The following is a 15,464-nucleotide window of genomic DNA, read 5'->3' as shown; positions in this document are numbered from 1 at the left end:
TGATAATAATATATGCATATATACCTGTGTGTGAGGAAGTACCAGGAGAGACTGAGTGCAGAATGGAAAAAGGTGAGAGCAAAGGATGTAAGGGGAGTGGGGGAGGAATGGGATGTATTAAGGGACGCAGTGATAGCGTGTGCAAAAGATGCTTGTGGCATGAGAAGCGTGGGAGGTGGGCAGCTTAGGAAGGGTAGTGAGTGGTGGGATGAAGAAGTAAGATTGTTAGTGAAAGAGAAGAGAGAGGCATTTGGACGATTTTTGCAGGGAAATAGTGCAAATGAGTGGGAGATGTATAAAAGAAAGAGGCAGAAGGTTGAGAGAAAGGTGCAAGAGGTGAAAAAGAGGGAATATGAGAGTTGGGGTGAAAGAGTATCATTCAATTTTAGGGAGAATAAGATGTTTTGAAAGGAGGTAAATAAAGTGCGCAAGACAAGAGAACAAATGGGAACATTGGTGAAGGGGGCTAATGGGGAGGTAAAAACAAGTAGTGGTGATGTGAGAAGGAGATGAAGTGAGCATGTTGAAGGTTTATTGAATGCAGTAGATGACAGAGTGGCAGATTTAGGGTGTTTTGGTCGAGGTGGTAAGTGAAGTGAGAGGGTTAGGGAGAATGATTTGGTAAACAGAGAAGAGGTAGTGAAAGCTTTGCGGAAGATGAAAGCTGGCAATGCGGTGGGTTTGGATGGTATCGCAGTGGAAGTCATTAAAAAAGGGGGTGGCTGTGTTGTTGACTGGTTGGTAAGGTTATTTAATGTATGTATGGCTCATGGTGAGGTGCCTGAGGATTGGCAGAATGCATGCATAGTGCCACTGTACAAAGGCAAAGGGGATAAGGGTGAGTGTTCAAATCACAGAAGTATAAGAATTGAGTATTCCTGGGAAATTATATGGGAGAGTATTGATTGAGAGGGTGAAGGCATGTACACAGCATCAGATTGCAGAAGAGCAGTGTGGTTTCAGAAGTGGTAGAGGATGTGTGGACCAGGTGTTCGCTTTGAAGAATGTATGTGAGAAATACTTAGAAATAGAAATGGATTTGTATGTAGCATTTGTGGATTTGGAGTAGACATATGATAGAGCTGATAGAGATGCTCTGTGGAAGGTATTAAGAATATATGGTGCGGGAGGCAAGTTGCTGAAAGCAGTGAAAAGTTTTTACAGAAGACGCACGGCATGTGTACAAGTAGGAAGAGAGGAAAGTGATTGGTTCTCAGTGAATGACGGTTTGCGGCATGGGTGCGTGATGTCTCCATGGTTGTTTAATTTGTTTATGGATGGGGTTGTTAGGGAGGTGAATGCAAGAGTTTTCGAAAGAGGGGTAAGTATGCAGTGTGCTGTGGATGAGTGGGCTTGGGGAGTGAGTCAGTTGTTCGCTGATGATACAGCACTGGTGGCTGAATCGGGTGAGAAACTGCAGAAGCTGGTGATTGAATTTGGTAAAGTGTGAAAGAAGAAAGCTGAGAGTAAATGTGAATAAGAGCAAGGTCACTGGGTACAGTAGGGTTGAGGGACAAGTCAATTGGGAGGTAAGTTTGAGTGGAGAAAAACTGAAGGAAGTGAAACCTTTTAGATATCTGTGAGTGGATTTGGGAGCGGATGGAACCATGGAAGTGGAAGTGAGTCACAGGGTGGGGTAGGGGGGTGAAAGTTTTGGGAGCATTGAAAAATGTGTGGAAGGCTAGAATATCTTGGAAAGCAAAAATGGGTATGTTTGAAGGAATAGTGGTTACAATGTTATATGGTTGCGAGGCGTGCGCTATAGATAGGGTTGTGCAGAGGAGGGTGGGTGTGTTGGAAATGAGATGTTTGAGGACAATATGTGGTGTGAGGTGGTTTGATCGAGTAAGTAATGAAAGGGTAAGAGAGATGTGTGGTAATAAAAAGTGTGGGGTTGAGAGAGCAGAAGAGGGTGTATTGAAATGGTTTGGTCACATGGAGAGAATGAGTGAGGAAAGATTGACAAAGAGGATATATGTGTCAGAGGTGGAGGGAATGAGGAGAAGTGGGAGACCAAGATGGAGGTGGAGGGATGGGGTGAAAAAGATTTTGAGCGATCAGGGCCTGAACATGCAGGAGGGTGAAAGGTGTGCAAGGAACAGAGTGAATTGGAACGATGTGGTATACCGGGGTCAATGTGCTGTCAATGTGAAGCATCTGGGGTAAACCATGGAAAGTTTTGTGGGGCCTGGATGTGGAAAGGGAGCTGTGGTTTTGGTGCATTATACATGACAGCTAGAGACTGAGTGTGAACGAATGTAGCCTTTGTTGTCTTTTCCTAGCACTACCTCACACGTGTGCGGGAGGAAGGGGGTGTCATTTCATGTGTGGAGGTGTGGCGACAAGAATGAATAAAGGCAGTAAGTATGAATTATGTACATGTGTATATATGTATATGTCTGTGTATGTGTAAATATATGTATGATTTGGAAATGGACAAGTATGTATATGTGCGTGTGTAGACATGTATGTATATACATGTGTATGTGGGTGGGTTGGGCCATTCTTTCATCTGTTTCCTTGTGCTACCTCGCTAACGCAGGAGACAGCGACAAAGTATAATAAAAAAAATACCTGTATGTGCATATATGTGTATGACAGTGGATGTATGTCTCTTCATGTGTTTCCTGGCACTACCTGGCTAACGCAGGAAATACCTGTATGTGCATATATGTATATATATGTGTATGACAGTGGCTGTATCTCTCTTCATGTGTTTCCTGGCACTACCTGGCTAACACAGGAAACAACAATCAAATAAAAAAAGTGATAGATGGAGTTTAGAACTCTAGAAACTAAGGAGACAGTGGAAAACAGGAAATGAATAAAGTTAATAGAATCATTATCTGAATGAAATTCAAGAATCACCAAATTTATGCTGAAAGTTAGGGATAACAAAGTTATAAATATTTACCTCTGCATTTGAAGAAAATTCCTGACTATGTATAAATATTCCTGGGTTTAAATACAAACATACCCAAAATAAGGAAGAGGTGGTGCACTAATGAATAATCCACTATAATTGAAGGTAGTTAGTGAGGGAAGAATATAAATAGGCTGAGTGGATTACTCACTTTAATACTGCACAAAGAGGTAAACAGACTAATGCTAACTTATAGGGAAATTTGTAAGTGAAAACAGGTTTTGTGAAAGAGGGCAAAAATATATACGCAGAAACACAGTAAGTGTTGAAAGGCTTGATGAAGCCATTGCAATCATACAGTCTTCTTATCCACTTGTAAGTACTGTCTATCCCCTACTTATGACCTACGCAAATTACGAAAATACATATATACAACTGGAAAAAATATAAACTAAAAAATATACTATTTATTTTATTTTGCTTTGTCGCTGTCTCCTGTGTTGGCAAGGTAGCGCAAGGAAACAGATGAAAGAATGGCCCAACCCACCAACATACACATGTATATACATACACATTCACACATGCAAATATACAAACCTATACATCTCAACGTATACACATATATAAACACAAAGACATATACATATATACACATGTACATATTTCATACTGTCTGCCTTTATTCATTCCCATCGCCACCCCACCACACATGAAATAACCCCCTCCCCCAGCATGTGCGTGAGGTAGCACTAGGAAAAGACAACAAAGGTCACATTCGTTCACACTCATTCTCTAGCTGTCATGTATAATGCACTGAAACAACAGCTCCCTTTCCACATCCAGGCCCCACACAACTTTCCATGGTTTACCCCAGATGCTTCACACGCTCTGGTTCAATCCATTGACAGCATGTCAACCCTGGTATACCACATCGTTCCAATTCACTCTATTCCTTGCACGCCTTTCACCTTCCAGCATGTTCAAGCCCCGATCACTCAAAATCTTTTTCACTCCATCTTTCTACCTCCAATTTGGTCTCCCACTTCCCCTCGTTCCCTCCACCTCTGACACATATATCCTCTTGGTCAATCTTTCCTTACTCATTCTCTTCATGTGACCAAACCATTTCAAAACACCCTCTTCTGCTCTCTCAACCATACTCTTTTTATTACCACACATCTCTCTTACCCTATCATTACTTACTCGATCAAACCCCCTCACACCACATATTGTCCTCAAACATCTCAGTTCCAGCACATCTACCCTCCTGCGCACAACTCTATTTGTAGTCCACGCCTCACAACCATATAACATTGTTGGAACCACTATTCCTTCAAACATACCCATTTTTGCTTTCCAAGATAATCTCGACTTCCACACATTCTTCACACTCCCAGAACTTTCGCCCCCTCCCCCACCCTATGATTCACTTTCACTTACATGGTTCCATCCGCTGCCAGATCCACTCCCAGATATCTAAAACACTTCACTTCCTCCAGTTTTTCTCCATTCAAACATACCTCCCAATTGACTTGTCCCTCAACCCTACTGTACCTAATAACCTTGCTCTTATTCACATTTACTCTCAGCTTTCTTCTTTTACACACTTTACCAAACTCAGTCACCAGCTTCTGCAGTTTCTCACATGAATCAGCCAACAGCGCTGTATCATCAGCGAACAACAACTGACTCATTTCCCAAGCTCTCTCATCCACAACAGACTGCATACTTGCCCCTCTTTCCAAAACTCTTGCATTCACCTCCCTAACAACCCCATACATAAACAAATTAAACAGGCTTGGAGACTTCATGCACCCCTGCCGCAAACCAACATTCACTGAGAACCAGTCACTTTCCTCTCTTCCTACATGTACACATGCCTTACATCCTTGACAAAAACTTTTCACTGCTTCTACCAACTTGCCTCCCACACCATATATTCTTAATACCTTCCACACAGCATCTCTATCAAGTCTGTCATATGCCTTCTCCAAATCCATAAATGCTACATACAAATCCATTTGCTTTTCTAAGTATTTCTCACATACATTCTTCAAAGCAAACACCTGATCCACACATCCTCTACCACTTCTGAAACCACACTGCTCTTCCCCAATCTGATGCTCTGTACATGCCTTCACCCTCTCAATCAATACCCTCCCATACAATTTCCCATGGATACTCAACAGACTTATACCTGTGTAATTTGAGCACTCACTTTTATCCCCTTTGCCTTTGTACAATGGCACTATGCAAGCATTCCGCCAATCCTCAGGCACCTCACCATGAGTCATACATACATTAAATAACCTTACCAACCAGTCAACAATATAGTCACCCCCTTTTTTAATAAATTCCATTGCAATACCATCCAAACCCGCTGCCTTGCCAGCTTTCATCTTTTGCAAAGCTGTTACTACCTCTTCTCTGTTTACCAAATCATTCTCCCTAACCCTCTCACTTTGGACACCACCTCGACCAAAACATACTATATCTTCCACTCTATCGTCAAACACATTCAACAAACCTTCAAAATACTCACTACATCTCCTTCTCACATCACCACTACTTGTTATCACCTCCCCATCAGCCCCCTTCACTGAAGTTCCCATTTGTTCCCTTGTCTTACACACTTTATTTACCTCCTTCCAAAACATCTTTTCATTCTCCCCAAAACTGAATGATACTCTCTCATCCCAACTCTCACTTGCACTCTTTTTCACCTCTTGCACCTTTCTCTTGACCTCCTGCCTCTTTCTTTTACACATCTCCCAGTCATTTGCATTATTTCCCTGCAAAAATCATCCAAATGCCTCTCTCTTCTCTTTCACTAATAATCTTACTTCTTCATCCCACCACTCACTACCATTTCTAATCTGCCCACCTCCCACGCTTCTCATAAATATAAATATAAAAATAATGTGAGAAATACTTAGAAAAGCAAATGGATTTATATGTAGCATTTATGGATCTGGAGAAGGCATATGATAGAGTTGATAGAGATGCTCTGTGGAAGGTATTAAGAATATATGGTGTGGGAGGCAAGTTGTTAGAAGCAGTGAAAAGTTTTTATCGAGGATGTAAGGCATGTGTACGTGTAGGAAGAGAGGAAAGTGATTGGTTCTCAGTGAATGTAGGTTTGCGGCAGGGGTGTGTGATGTCTCCATGGTTGTTTAATTTGTTTATGGATGGGATTGTTAGGGAGGTGAATACAAGAGTTTTGGAAAGAGGGGCAAGTATGAAGTCTGTTGGGGATGAGAGAGCTTGGGAAGTGAGTCAGTTGTTGTTCGCTGATGATACAGCGCTGTTGGCTGATTCATGTGAGAAACTGCAGAAGCTGGTGACTGAGTTTGGTAAAGTGTGTGAAAGAAGAAAGTTAAGAGTAAATGAGAATAAGAGCAAGGTTATTAGGTATAGTAGGGTTGAGGGTCAAGTCAATTGGGAGGTAAGTTTGAATGGAGAAAAACTGGAGGAAGTAAAGTGTTTTAGATATCTGGGAGTGGATCTGGCAGCGGATGGAACCATGGAAGCGGAAGTGGATCATAGGGTGGGGGAGGGGGCGAAAATCCTGGGAGCCTTGAATAATGTGTGGAAGTCGAGAACATTATCTCGGAAAGCAAAAATGGGTATGTTTGAAGGAATAGTGGTTCCAACAATGTTGTATGGTTGCAAGGCGTGGGCTATGGATAGAGTTGTGCACAGGAGGATGGATGTGCTGGAAATGAGATGTTTGAGGACAATGTGTGGTGTGAGGTGGTTTGATTGAGTAAGTAACGTAAGGGTAAGAGAGATGTGTGGAAATAAAAAGAGCGTGGTTGAGAGAGCAGAAGAGGGTGTTTTGAAATGGTTTGGGCATATGCAGAGAATGAGTGAGGAAAGATTGACCAAGAGGATATATGTGTCAGAGGTGGAGGGAACGAGGAGAAGTGGGAGACCAAATTGGAGGAGGAAAGATGGAGTGAAAAAGATTTTGTGTGATCGGGGCCTGAACATGCAGGAGGGTGAAAGGAGGGCAAGGAATAGAGTGAATTGGATTGATGTGGTATACCGGGGTTGACGTGCTGTCAGTGGATTGAATCAGGGCATGTGAAGCGTCTGGGGTAAACCATGGATAGCTGTGTAGGTATGTACATTTGCGTGTGTGGACGTATGTATATACATGTGTATGGGGGTGGGTTGGGCCATTTCTTTCGTCTGTTTCCTTGCGTTACCTCGCAAACACGGGAGACAGCGGCAAAAAAAAAAAATAATGTAAATATAAATATAAATATAAAAAATCAGGCTTTGTCATATGTCTGCCATTGCTAATGGCTGCTTGCGTATGACAGTAACTATCAGATGATATCCTGGCAATGTGTACATCACAGCACCTCTCTCAGATCTCATTCTAAGATACCGTTCAGTAAACGTGTTATTCAAGTGAATCTAACAAATTTTCATGCCGGATTGTATTAAACCCAAACAAAAAGGAAGAAGAAAGTTAAGAGTAAATGTGAATAAGAGCAAGGTTATTAGGTACAGTAGGGTTGAGGGTCAAGTCAATTGGGAGGTGAGTTTGAATGGAGAAAAACTGGAGGAAGTGAAGTGTTTTAGATATCTGGGAGTGGATCTGGCAGCGGATGGAACCATGGAAGCGGAAGTGGATCATAGGGTGGGGGAGGGGGCGAAAATTCTGGGGGCCTTGAAGAATGTGTGGAAGTCAAGAACATTATCTCGGAAAGCAAAAATGGGTATGTTTGAAGGAATAGTGGTTCCAACAATGTTGTATGGTTGCGAGGCGTGGGCTATGGATAGAGTTGTGCGCAGGAGGATGGATGTGCTGGAAATGAGATGTTTGAGGACAATGTGTGGTGTGAGGTGGTTTGATCGAGTGAGTAACGTAAGGGTAAGAGAGATGTGTGGAAATAAAAAGAGCGTGGTTGAGAGAGCAGAAGAGGGTGTTTTGAAGTGGTTTGGGCACATGGAGAGAATGAGTGAGGAAAGATTGACCAAGAGGATATATGTGTCGGAGGTGGAGGGAACGAGGAGAAGAGGGAGACCAAATTGGAGGTGGAAAGATGGAGTGAAAAAGATTTTGTGTGATCGGGGCCTGAACATGCAGGAGGGTGAAAGGAGGGCAAGGAATAGAGTGAATTGGAGCGATGTGGTATACCGGGGTTGACATGCCGTCAGTGGATTGAATCAAGGCATGTGAAGCGTCTGGGGTAAACCATGGAAAGCTGTGTAGGTATGTATATTTGCGTGTGTGGACGTATGTATATACATGTGTATGGGGGGGGGGGCCATTTCTTTCGTCTGTTTCCTTGCGCTACCTCGCAAACGCGGGAGACAGCGACAAAGTATAATAAATAAATAAATATGTTAAGAAGCAGAGGAAGGTGCTCGATTTGGAATTGAAAATGAAGGTAATCAGCCAATATGAATGAGGATCACAGACCAGGGCAGGAATAAAGGGAAGACTTCTCTGATGAAGAAATGCTTATCATAATGAAATGGAACAAAGGACCAATGTTTGAGGAGCCTTTTGCAAATGGGCGATCACCAGAAGAGTGCTACAGGGTTCTGTTTTGGAACCATTAATCTTTTTGATCCAAATGAATGACTTTCCAGAAGGTATGCACCTACCTGATTATGTTTGCAGATGATGCAAAGGTCTTCAGGGAAAAGAAAAGTGGGCAGCATAGCATCAACTTACGAGGGACCCTAAACAGACACCTAAGTACATAGGTCTGATTGCTGATGAAATTCAACCTGAGCAAATGTAAATTAATAAGGATGGTACAGAGTGAAAGAAGACCTCAATATGATTATCACCTAACAAAAAAATAACTACAAATCTATACATGTGGAAGACCTGGGAAGTAACATCATCTCCAACCTGTCGCAAGGTTCCCACTTTAGGAGAAAAGTAAAAGCTGTCATCAGGTTCCCACATCAGCAGAAAAGTAAAAGAAACATTTTCTACTAACAAACATCAAGCAGCTTTCAAGTATATAGATAAGGAAACAATAAGCAAGCTGTTTACATCCTACACAAAGCCAAAACTAGAATAAGCATCCAAATTTAGTCACCGCATTAAAAGAAGCACAAGATCTAATAGAGAAGGTCCAGAGGAGAGTAACAAATATGGTACCAGAATTAAGAAAGCTGAGTTGCAGGAAGAGGCTAGAAGCTTTAAAACTGCCCACCATGGAAGAGAGAAAAATGAGGGATGACCTGACCACAACCTTTAGTTTTCAATTCTTTGAAAAATGTAGGGATAAGACAACCAGAGTACATAATATGAAACTAAACAGGGAACTAGTTGCAAAAATAAAGATATAAAGAAATACTTTTATACTGAAAAAGTGGTGGATGGAAGGAATGAACTGAGAGAGGATTAACTGAGTATGGAGAGCATACAAAAGCTTAAAAGGCAGTGCATTAATAGAGAATGTTTAAAAGTGAAAAACTTCCTACTCATGAAGTATAAATGGGGGAAAAATCAACACTCCCGGAACAATGACCTTTGATATCTGTAGCAGCCCATACTGTTGAAAATTACTAACATAGCTCCTCTTCATATTAGACAAGCAAAACAGTCCTAAACAAATAAAATTCCAGTTGCACTATACTATATAACATAAAAGTTTTTGAAAGATGATCAAGGATAATGTTAGCTAATACTTTATATAGAACCAAATAACAATGGCAATCTAAAGAGCAATTATCTGAGGCTACATGATCCTCTTCCACAAATTCCCTGCGACAACACTCTCTATTGATAACTTGTCTAAAGCTTTGTGGTTCTACTATTTCACTTCTGAATATGATAGTTTTGCATATTACAACACCCTTACATTCTTAATCACTTCCAATCTTTTCCAATCTTACTTCTCTACCTATACTATCAGCGAAAGCCTTCCTTACACTGAAACAACAAAGCCATTTTAGTCCATCTTCAAACCTAACTCATAAATATTCTATTCCTCTGATACAATTTTTTTTAATGTTACAAAATTAGAGAATCTTGGTTATCCTAACATACAACAGAAGTAATATAAATACAAAATAATCACATAACTAGAGTCATAAATATATTCAATTACAAGGTATACATTCATGACTTTACCTTCTACAGGGTTCCAGACCACATCATTACAAGAGAAGTTGAGATTTAGATGCTTCCCAGCACGGAGGTTTGCTTTCTCTACCAGATCATCATCTTCGATGGAGAAAATCTTGAACACTGAAATTCAAGTGTTTAATATACATAGAGAATTTTCTAAGCAGACAGTATGAATATCATTCTGCATTAATTTGTTTTTCAGACCAAATCTTTCTTTCAGTAAAGTAAATGGTAAGAAAGTATATCTAAGAAGTGAACTGGCTATTAGCTGGACAATGCTTCATCTCATAATTCCCTGGAAAAGTGATTGCTCTTATTTTAATACAGCACATTCACAATGCTGACTTACTAAAGGTTTGTAAACCATTTTCAAACTCACATTTATCTTACAGAAATAGAATTTCTCCCTATAAAGCAAAGGCAAAGGGGATAAGAGTGAGTGCTCAAATTACAGAGGTATAAGTAAGTTTGTTGAGTATTCCTGGTAAATTATATGGGAGGGTATTGATTGAGAGGGGGAAGGCATGTACAGAGCATCAGATTGGGGAAGAGCAGTGTGGTTTCAGAAGTAGTACAGGATGTGTGGATCAGGTGTTTGCTTTGAAGAATGTATGCGAGAAATACTTAGAAAAACAAATGGATATGTATATAGCATTTATGGATCTGGAGAAGGCATATGATAGAGTTGATAGAGATGCTCTGTGGAAGGTACTAAGAATATATGGTGTGGGAGGCAAGTTGTTAGAAGCAGTGAAAAGTTTTTATCGAGGATGTAAGGCATGTGTACCTGTAGGAAGAGAGGAAACTGATTGGTTCTCAGTGAATGTAGGTTTGCGGCAGGGGTGTGTGATGTCTCCATGGTTGTTTAATTTGTTTATGGATGGGGTTGTTAGGGAGGTGAATGCAAGAATTTTGGAAAGAGGGGCAAGTATGCAGTCTGTTGTGGATGAGAGAGCTTGGGAAGTGAGTCAGTTGTTGTTCGCTGATGATACAGCGCTGGTGGCTAATTCATGTAAGAAACTGCAGAAGCTGGTGACTGAGTTTGGTAAAGTGTGTGAAAGAAGAAAGTTCAGAGTAAAGGTGAATAAGAGCAAGGTTATTAGGCACAGTAGGGTTGAGAGTCAAGTCAATTGGGAGGTAAGTTTGAATGGAGAAAAGCTGGAGGAAGTGAAGTGTTTTAGATATCTGGGAGTGGATCTGGCAGCAGATGGAACCATGGAAGCGGAAGTGAATCATAGGGTGGGGGAGGGGGCGAAAATTCTGGGAGCCTTGAAGAATATTTGGAAGTCGAGAACATCATCTCGGAAAACAAAAATGGGTATGTTTGAAGGAATAGTGGTTCCAACAATGTTGTATGGTTGCAAGGCGTGGGCTATGGATAGAGTTGTCCGGTGGAGGGTGGATGTGCTGGAAATGAGATGTTTGAGGACAATATGTGGTGTGAGGTGGTTTGATCGAGTAAGTAATGTAAGGGTGAGAGAGATGTGTGGAAATAAAAAGAGTGTGGTTGAGAGAGCAGAAGAGGGTGTTTTGAAATGGTTTGGTCACATGGAGAGAATGAGTGGGGAAAGATTGACCAAGAGGATATATGTGTCAGAGGTGGAGGAAACGAGGAGGAGTGGGAGACCAAATTGGAGGTGGAAAGATGGAGTGAAAAAGATTTTGAGTGATTGGGGCCTGAACATGCAGGAGGGTGAAAGGCGTGCAAGGAATAGAGTGAATTGGAACGATGTGGTATATCAGGGTCGACGTGCTGTCAATGGATTGAACCAGGGCATGTGAAGCGTCTGGGGTAAACCATGCAAAGTGTGTGGGGCTGGATGTGGAATGGGAGCTGTGGTTTCGGTGCATTATTACATGACAGCTAGAGACTGAGTGTGAACGAATGGGGCCTTTGGTGTTTTTCCTAGTGCTACCTCGCACACATGAGGGGGGAGGGGGTTGTTATTCCATGTGTGGCAAGGTGGCGATGGGAACAAATAAAGGCAGACAGTATGAATTATGTACATGTGTATATATGTATATGTCTGTGTGTGTATATACATGTGTACACTGAGATGTATATGTATATATATTGTGCGTGTGTGGACATGTATGTATATACATGTGTATGTGGGCAGGTTGGGCCATTCTTTTGTCTGTTTCCTTGCGCTACCTCGCTAACGCGGGAGACAGCGATGAAGCAAAATAAAAAAAAAAAAAAGAAAAAAAATAATGGTTTTCTCACTTGCTTAAGCAACTGGCATTCTTTTTTATATATGCATACAGTACTTCATAACAGAGCAATCTGGCAAAGATACAAAAGTTCAAAGCACAATGGGTCACCCCTCAGTTACTGTGTTACAAATCTCAATAAATATTAGATAAGAATCTGTGGAAATGAGAGGGGTCCAACAATTCTTAAATCTAGGATCCGCATTCATATCACATGTGTTCTAAGGCCCTTTATTATGAATTTTGCTGTCAAACACCAAGAGATGGCATATCATCATATACATTTCATATGGAATAGCTGAATATTGTTCACAGGAAAGCATCCTTTAGCTGTACTTCAATATATTTACCATAACGTCCTGCAATAACCACTTGGAGATCATCAGGACTAAGGGCCAAGGCATTAGCAGGTACATCTTGTGTCACACACACTGTGCGCATCCTGGGTATATCACTGCTGTATATCTGAAAGCAATATATAAATGACTACATAAAAAGTCAAGTCATAAATTTCATTAACCTGTTAGATTATCACTAATCAGAACATTTTAGGTAACTCAGTCTGCTGATGTGCTGTATACAGTATGGGACACCTCTAGCAGTAGACTGTGAGTGCAGTTATCTAGTCTGTGGCATTGAACACTCTACCAAAATGATGATGATGCTTTCATCACCTAAAGCACTTATATTGACAGACAAAGCATGAATGATTCATCACAGCCTTTGAAAATTTTTGAAAAACATTTATTTTTAATATTCTTATGGTCTTAATGACATGATGTTTTTCATTCTCTCTGACTAGTGTGCAAGTGTGTGTCGTGGCTTGCAGGGTGGCTGAGCTTCCTCCCACACTATCCATTGACCTCCACCAAGCACAACGAATACACTGTCATCTCTCACTAAGCATTCAATATTAAGTGCATATAATATCAAAGAAGAATCATATTACAACAAATGTGTGTTGCAAAATCAAAATTTCTCAACAAGAACAGAATGGACACTGACAGTGTCCCAATGTAATTTGTGAATGTCTTGCATAAGTCTGTGCTCTGTTCAGATTCTAAAGAGCATTGATTAGTAGATGAATGAATTTACAAATCAAATTAAGTTGTAAGAAAGATATGTAACTTACTCGTGAGTTCTAACAAAGGATAATTTCCCATTCTTTAAAAGATGCACCCAGCTGAATGGCTTCATGCATCAAAATGTTCTGAAGGCAAAAACAACTGAATCAAATATGTTACCACAAATATGGTTTGTGAGTTCAGATGTCTATGATATACAGGGATCAATATACAAGCTGAATACAGAAGTCCTTTAGCAACAATGGGGATATGGCAAGATACTAATCTTATGGGAAATAGGGGGCTATGGAAAGTGGCCCTGAATAGACAATGGGAATAGGGGATTAGGGGGTGTGACCCTTGACAAACTACCTAATGTCATAAAGTCATAGAATTAAAAATTAGAAAATTATACTTGAAAAGCAATATGTTTATTCTTCAAAAGAACAGAGATGATGTACATATATTATCCCTGATGCTATTTGTTGGCCTCTGTACTCTCACAAAGCAGCCATCCAGCTGTGCCACACTAACAGCTGCCTTATAACTCTCAACAGACACTATGCATTCATTGTGTACAAAGCAATCGAAGAAGTCCACTTTTTGCTCTAAAGCCATTACTTTTCTTGCTCTTTTCTGGGTGGCTTCATTCACATCACTAGCTTCATGCTTAGAGGCAATAAGCAGCACAAAAGTTAAAGTTATCAGAATGTTATACTGCACCGAGATTACAGAGTTCCTCACTAATTAAGAATTACAGTAATAGAGAAAGATGAATGCAGAGCATGGGCAACAAGGATCAAGTGATGTGGTTATCTCACTTGTTCTGTGCAGCAAGCAGCTTCATGCCACCACCATGCTGGATTCCTACACTTTTGACTAGAAGTGGCCCTTGAAAGCCACAACATTTGGCCGAGGGGCAGAATAAGATACTGTGGGCACTCGAAACTTCACATCACAGTTGGGTAAACTCAAAGTCGATAATACCATGGTAATTAAGGGACCGTTGTTGAGCTCCTTAAAATCTGCACAAAGGATAAGATGAATGCTTTGCCGCACCTGTCTGCAGGATGATCACTCGCAAAAGACCTCACACATGCATGAAAATCAAAGCATATGATTTCAGGATACTAGACATCCCTCTTGTGATCTGCTTAAATTGACATCTCACACATAAGGTCAGATTTTATATGTATATACTTTTTTCCATACATATTCGCCATTTCCCGCATTAGTGAGGTAGCATCAAGAACAGAGGACTGAGCCTTGGAGAGAAAATCCTCACCGATTATACTGCAATCCCCTTGGATTTTAGTAATGTCCGGTGGTATTCAGAGTTTATAGACGATGATGAATCTAAATCAGTGCCTATGAAATAATGGCCATTACTACCACTTCGAACATCAACACCCTAGTCAAGTTAGGTAAGGTTTGTATTATTACGTCTGTTTTGGTTGAAAGAATTTTTTTCCATGATTGCTGATATCTTTTGAACGATTCTTATCTTCATTTCCAACGCAAATTAGTACTTTTTGTAAAATTTCCTTAACCTAAACCCCCGTTGGATTTAGAGGCAGTGGGGAGGGAGGAGATGGGGGGGAGATACCTCAATGGTAGTGACCTGGGGTAGAAACGAAGGTCACAATCGCGCAAACCACATCAAACACCCTCGAAAACTAAACTTTAACTTCAATTTCCAAACAGGTGGATGCCTGAAACGGTAAATCCACCCGAATTTCAAACCTATAGATGCATCTACATAGGACTTAAAAGTACGTAAAACATGGAACACTTGCCTATATCACCACAACACAACACACCAGCTGGAGGTCTTGTTTTACTGGCACTTGAGTGAAACTTTATACATACATAACATCATAAGTCTTTTGTATATAGGGACATAATCACGCCAAAGAATATTATGTCGACACAGCCACTGTTGTCACTCTAGCGAATGTTTGGTGCCAGCGCACGAGCCAGCGACCAATCCAGGGGAACAATAACAAACAAAAGAAGCGCACAAAATTGCTAGCGATGACGCGCATTGGTTTATCACGAACTTTCATCCAATCCTTCCATTATTTCTAACCTACATTTTCTATCTATCCTCATTAATTCTATTCTTAAGTCTCTGAAGCTGGATAGTGACATTTTCTAAGCAAAGGTTATAGAAATAGAAGGGTAGATAGTGTTATCTAAGCAAAGGTTATAGAAA

The 15,464-nt window shown here is 40.7% G+C and overlaps 1 protein-coding gene across 2 annotated transcripts in view; it reads right to left on the bottom strand.

Moving 5' to 3' along the window:
- Positions 1-15,218, bottom strand: part of LOC139762696 (GATOR2 complex protein WDR24-like) — a 133,518-nt gene extending 118,300 nt beyond the window's left edge. Inside the window, exons 1-3 of one of the 2 annotated variants that reach the window (XM_071687663.1) lie at positions 15,046-15,218; positions 12,536-12,650; positions 9,975-10,091 (exon numbers count right to left, since the gene is read on the bottom strand). In XM_071687663.1, the coding sequence (XP_071543764.1) occupies positions 9,975-10,091; positions 12,536-12,626 (208 nt within the window). In that variant the 5' untranslated portion in view covers positions 12,627-12,650; positions 15,046-15,218. The remainder of the gene's footprint in view (positions 1-9,974; positions 10,092-12,535; positions 12,651-15,045) is intronic. The other variant, XM_071687664.1, reaches the window with a different exon arrangement.
- Between the last annotated feature and the right edge of the window lie 246 nt (positions 15,219-15,464).

Source organism: Panulirus ornatus, chromosome 44 (genome assembly GCF_036320965.1).
Source record: "Panulirus ornatus isolate Po-2019 chromosome 44, ASM3632096v1, whole genome shotgun sequence".
Classification (NCBI taxonomy): domain Eukaryota; kingdom Metazoa; phylum Arthropoda; class Malacostraca; order Decapoda; family Palinuridae; genus Panulirus; species Panulirus ornatus.
This window is presented reverse-complemented; position numbering and strand designations above follow the sequence as displayed.